Source organism: Sycon ciliatum, chromosome 4, assembly GCF_964019385.1.
Source record: "Sycon ciliatum chromosome 4, ocSycCili1.1, whole genome shotgun sequence".
In the NCBI taxonomy this organism is placed as follows: domain Eukaryota; kingdom Metazoa; phylum Porifera; class Calcarea; order Leucosolenida; family Sycettidae; genus Sycon; species Sycon ciliatum.
This window is the reverse complement of record NC_088646.1, coordinates 29,641,751-29,647,295: the sequence shown is the minus strand read 5'-3', so window position 1 is coordinate 29,647,295 and position 5,545 is coordinate 29,641,751. Positions and strand designations below refer to the sequence as shown.

The window sequence follows — 5,545 nt, the reverse complement described above, 5'->3', positions numbered from 1 at the left end:
AAGGCATCCTGAAGTCATAAAAAGGAAGATCTAAACAAAAACAAAACAGCTCAAATCAAAAGTCCTTGTGGCATTTTTGTAGACAGGCTTGCACTGCGTGTAGATTTCGCGTGCTCTGCACTTCGCATGCGAGAAGTCACGCACAGCCGAGGTGAGGTTGGCCGCGTGTGTGCAGCAGGATCCCACGCGACTCGACTGCGGAGTTGCCCCCTTGCTCGAACCCAGACAATAATAAGGGGATCGGTCTATCGTTTGGGTCGCTTTCTAGGGCGAGCTGAACGTTTCATGTTACCCATAGCGTAATAATAATAATAATAATACAGCACGCATATAGCTCATATGAAAAATCAAATGAGGGTCATGCATCTGTCGACAACGTCGAGCCAGTGCGTTCTGTCTGAGGCAAGTTGCTCCGCTTCCAAAAGAGACATATTGAGAAGTAAAAGGTCATTCCTAATGTTGTCTACCCATCTGGTCACTGGGCGACCTCTGGGCTTCTTTATATCTGTTATATTCATTGCCATGTGAAGGGCTTTGTACGACACAGCGTCCTTCCCTTCACGAATGACATGTCCAAACCATAATAAGCGCCGGCGTCTACAGACTGCACTTATTGGGCATTGAGCAGTTTTAGCATAAAGAGCATTATTCGAAATTTTATTGGGAAAGATGATTCCAAGTATGTATCTGAGTTTACGGCGGTGCCATACATCAATTTTGCTTTCTAAGGCTTTTGTTAGAGTCCATAGCGCGCAGTTATATAGGAGAACTGGCAAAATGAGACAGTTGAACATGCTTAAGCGGGACTGCTGGGTATGGCGTTTCCATGATACACTGGAAAATGCCCGGTTCGCTGCTATGATACGTGCATCAATGTCCTCCGCTGACCCCAGACGAGAACCCAACAGTTTGACCGACCTCCAGGAGGCATCTGACTTTGTAGCTGTTACAAATTGTGTTTTGCTGATGTTTAGTTTTAAGTTGTCTTCTGCGAAGATGGGTTCGCATTTCTCTACGGTTGCTTCAACTGCTGTCCGGCTGTGGTCATGCACTGTTGTATCATCTGCATACAGGGTGAACTTAGTAGGTAGATTGACTTGTTCTGGGCAGGCTTCTCTGATCCTCTGCATTGCACCTTCTGCGTAGACAATATACATAAGGGGTGACAGGGGGTCCCCCTGCACCACTCCAACATTAGTTGGAAATGACTGACTGAGTTGCTTTCCCAGCTTCACGCAAGCAGAGGTTTCGGAGACTAGTTGCTGAATAGTGCTAACATGTGCACCTGCCGAAGCCAGACGGTCAACAGCAGTCTGCCTGATTATTGTATCAAATGCGCCACTGAAATCTAAAAGCGCCGCTGAGTAACTCCAGTCTCCTAGCAAGGCCCTCTCGCACATCATTCTTGTGAAGAATACTCCGTCCGCAGTCGACCGCCCAGGGCGGAAGCCAGCCTGGCTTTCAGGCACAAAGGAGTCCACGAATGTAGTGCAGCGCTGTGTGAGAATACGGGTCAGGACCTTTCTGATCACCGACAGAAGCATAACTGGTCGGTAACTTTTGGGGAAGCCGGCAGGCTTATTTGGCTTATATATGGGCACGATCAAACCGCGTCTGAGGTCTTCTGGACAATACTTTGCCAGTTGAACAGCGTTGAAGAATGTTGTTAACCAAGTGGTGATTGTATCTTTACCGGCCTGCAGCAAAACAGCGGAAACTCCATCCTGTCCAGCAGCACCACCCGGTTTTTGCCGTGAGATTGCTGCTCGAACTTCTTCCTGAGTAAATGGCTCCTCATCAGGTGTTACCTCTCCATCTGCTGGGTGGTCGACTGCAGCAGGGACGTCATCGCGATGGAATACGGACAAGTAATACTTGCGGAATTCATCGAGATTCCACTGGACGTCCGCCATGATTTCACCATCTTTGTTTGCAAGTCTGACAGGTGGCTGGCTGACTGAGGAACGAAGTTGGCGGATGTTACGAATTGCATTGTAGTATGACCGTGCGTCGGGCCGTAATGCATCTGCTTCTGTTGCTTTCTCCTGCCAAAATTGGTCACCCTCCTTTCGTAATATTGATCGTATTTTATGCAGTACTTGATTGCGTTCTCTTGCTAGCTGTTGCCGTCTTTCAGGATCACGTTCCGCATCCTTCTGGATGTGAAGCTCTTTCTGCCGTTGCGACAGCGTAGACACTTCAGTATTCATGCTGCGGACCGACTTGTGTCGAACCTTTGCCCTCCCAAATGCACCTAGAGCTGCACCATGCACAACCGTCACAAAGCCATCCCACAGGTTATCAATAACCTGAGGCGATACTTGGGAGAGCTGGATCTCCGGAAGATTTTCAAGTAGTGCTGACTGATAGAGTTTCCTGGTTATCTCTGTAGGTTGGTTGTATTTGGAGAAGCATCGCTCCTTAGACTTTGGCGCAGGCTTCGCTGGTCCAAATGAGAGACGAAAGTCGGCAATTACCGGATGATGATCCGATCTGGTGCGGAATCCTCCATATGATCTTGCATTGGTGACTGATGTTAGTCCACCAGTCTTCACTGCGATGAAATCAATCATATTCCGCACCGCACGGCCGTCAGAGTATGTCAATCCATCTGCAAACCATGTGGAGCGATGCTGTAATTTGTGCTTGAACAGAGTGTTGCAAAGCACCAGCCCATGCTCACCACACAGGTCTAATAGTCTATCACCATTGGCATTGTTAGATGTATGTTTGGAGTAAGAACCTACTGGGCCACTTCTCCCTTCGACCGAGCTTCCTACTTTGGCGTTAAAATCTCCAAGTATCCACAGTTCATCTCTCCGTTTCACTTGGCCTGCAATGGAACTCAGGACGGAGTAGAAGCTGTCAGCTTCAGCAGGATATTTTGTAGAGCGCTGCAGGGTTGGAGCATAGCAGCACACGACGGTAACTGTTCTGCTGTCCCTGCGCGGATTTATAGCGAGTCGGATCGAGATGATTCGTTCCGAGTAGAATTTGTACGAGACAATATTATTTTTCAGCCGTTTGTGGATAAGTATTCCAACACCGGCACGACCAGACGACCCTCCAGAGCGATACATGACATGTCCGTTGTCCATTGTGTCAACTCCATTTCCGTCAATCCAGGTCTCAGTCACTCCGAGCACGTCTAGGTCGTATTGTTCAAAGTCCTGAATAATAAGTTGTTTCTTTATTTTACTTCTCAACGAGCGAGCATTGAACGTTCCCGCTCGGCACCGGGTTTTGCCCGAGCCATGTCTCCTAAAAACAGAACAACATCCCTCATCTCTAGCGTCACCGCCGCTCATCAGGCTCAGCACATTGCTGGAAGAACGAGTACTCTCACAAGAGTGAGAGCTGACGGTAGTTCACACCGCCATCAAACACGAAACAGCGTAAACAGTAAAATAATTATAATTATTCGTTGGACAATACGCGATATTCATGTTAAAACAAAATGGCGTCACGATTTATTGAAAGTGGTATAGTTGGTGGTACGAGTGTTCAAAACCATTTGAACTTCATACTGTTCGTCTTCTTTTTGACATGCTCTCTTTCCATCGTCCTTAGCTTTTGTTTGTTGTGAGCTGTTTTGGCTTTCTCCTGTACCTCTGGGGGATGCCAAGTGATGGTTTTGAGAGGCTGGTGATGGCTGCGAGCGAGAGTTTGCCGATCGGCGTCGACCTCGCTGTAGCGATGAAAATACTAGTTACTGCGCACCTGGCAGATATCACAACACGTCGGAGCGTCCAGGAGCAAAGGAATCTTGGGTTTTCACTGGAATCTAGTTCCTCCAGCATCGTGTAGCCCACCGTCGGTGAATGGCCGTCCAGAAAGGTCGAACCTGGTCTTCTGCAGCACCTCGCAGTCCTGCGAGGCACACCGTGTACGCCTGGCATGTATTGTACAAATATAACTCATGCAGTAGTGGGCTCTACAGTGATGAGTCTCAGCCTGTATGCTGCAAAAGACACAGGAAATGTGACTGGTGTCTGTACACTCAGTGACTGGACGCCAACACCCCAGCCTTCTCCTGCAGGATCTGTTTGACATTGACATTATGCAGTAGGTCGGCATTGACCTGGTTTGGTAGCTATCGTAATAGTATCTGCCTGGTGGGATGTAGCAGGTTGGCGTTTGCTCGTCGTCCAGTCCGGAATTTTCTTGTAACTCACGGTGGAGTACGCGCAGGGTTTGTGAACATCCCTGTTCACTTCAATATTATCAAACACAACGTTCCCTTTGTCACTCATTTTATCCTAAGTACTGAAATTGCTGACAATATTGCACCACACTTGTCACAACCTACCGCCACTGCTGGCTGTGGCAACTGGTTCGTCAATGGCGGTGACCAGGCTGACTGACTAGCTTCGAGACAGCGGCCTCGTTGTCAACCCCGCGACAGCCTTAAGGTTGATTTTATCGATCCAGCCTCAGCGCCATGTTGACGATGCCCTAGTGACTGTGTGTCATGGATTGCCTTGCCATCAGCGGTCATTGTCGTCCACCTTGGTGCAGCCCTCAACAACTGGCTCAGCCCATGGGAGTCTCAAGTGGACAAAGTTGTTGCCAAAGTAGCTCAGAAGATTGGTGCATCGTGGTGTAGGTGAGCACATAACTAGGACTTCCCAGCGCCTATTTGTCCAGGCTGCGATACTATGTGACATGCTGGACTGCACATTCTTTTCAGCACTGCAAGGCCGGCAGCTGTACCGACTGCAGGTGCCGCGCACATGCAGGCCGCCTGTTGCCAGTGCAGCATTCTGGAACGTTCCTCAGTTCCTTCTGAGATCCGTGGAATAATAACTTTCTTTGCTTCAAAGCAAGTTACTTACCTTTCTGTTGTGCTCCCAGTGTCCTTACAACAATAACCTACAGCAATGTTTTATTTTCCTTTCCATTCCCCAACCAATGAATACTACAATGTCGATAATATTTCTGAATACTTTAGTGTGTGCCCGCGCACGCACGTGTGTGTGTGTGTATACCTCACTCGCCACTCGAAGTTCTGTTCCCCATTACTGGAACACTGCCTGTTCTTTCAGGACCTGCCATCATCTGCGGATGGGCATTCAATGATTGTATTGTGTGTGTGTGTGTGTGTGTGTGTGTGTGTGTGTGTGTGTGTGTGTGTGTGTGTGTGTGTTTCATTCAGAATCAGATCCGCTATCGTTGCTATAAGAGAAAATATGTGGGTTCACATCCAGTGCATTTGTAGATTTGCGCGCTTTTCTCGCCACGGGCGCATACATGGGACATTGTGTGTGTGTGTGCGTCTGTGTGTATGGGGATATTGTCTGTATCGGCTTTTGGTACTAATGTTCAGGTCTGTGCTTGCATGTGTGAACATGAAATTGTTCGGTTCTGTGCATGCTATTGCTATGTTGTATATTATTGTATGTATGTGTGCATTTCCACGAACAGTGTAGATGAGCGTGGAGAGTGCATTCATCCCTCATCAACCACTTCCCCTTGGGCTTACGAGAGTTTTTTCTGCGTACCTCTCATTTTTGTTTGTTTCTCTCTGATACTGTATTGATGCCGG

The 5,545-nt window shown here is 48.1% G+C and overlaps 1 protein-coding gene across 1 annotated transcript; it reads right to left on the bottom strand.

The window, feature by feature from the left end:
- Positions 1–1,080: 1,080 nt before the first annotated feature.
- Positions 1,081–2,573, bottom strand: LOC135813504 (uncharacterized). Its single transcript, XM_065326597.1, has 2 exons — positions 1,636–2,573; positions 1,081–1,138 (listed from the first exon to the last, which is right to left on the bottom strand). The coding sequence occupies exons 1-2, from the start codon at positions 2,571–2,573 to the stop codon at positions 1,081–1,083; spliced, it is 996 nt and encodes a 331-aa protein (XP_065182669.1).
- Between the last annotated feature and the right edge of the window lie 2,972 nt (positions 2,574–5,545).

What these genes read in the sequence shown, in the direction of transcription:
- LOC135813504 (XM_065326597.1), bottom strand. Translation starts at nt 2,573, where the DNA reads ATGATTGATTTCATCGCAGTGAAGACTGGTGGACTAACATCAGTCACC. An exon ending in AACGCTGTTCAACTGGCAAA is followed by an intron (nt 1,139 to 1,635) that starts GTATTGTCCAGA and finishes TTGTCTACGCAG; the next exon opens with AAGGTGCAATGCAGAGGATC.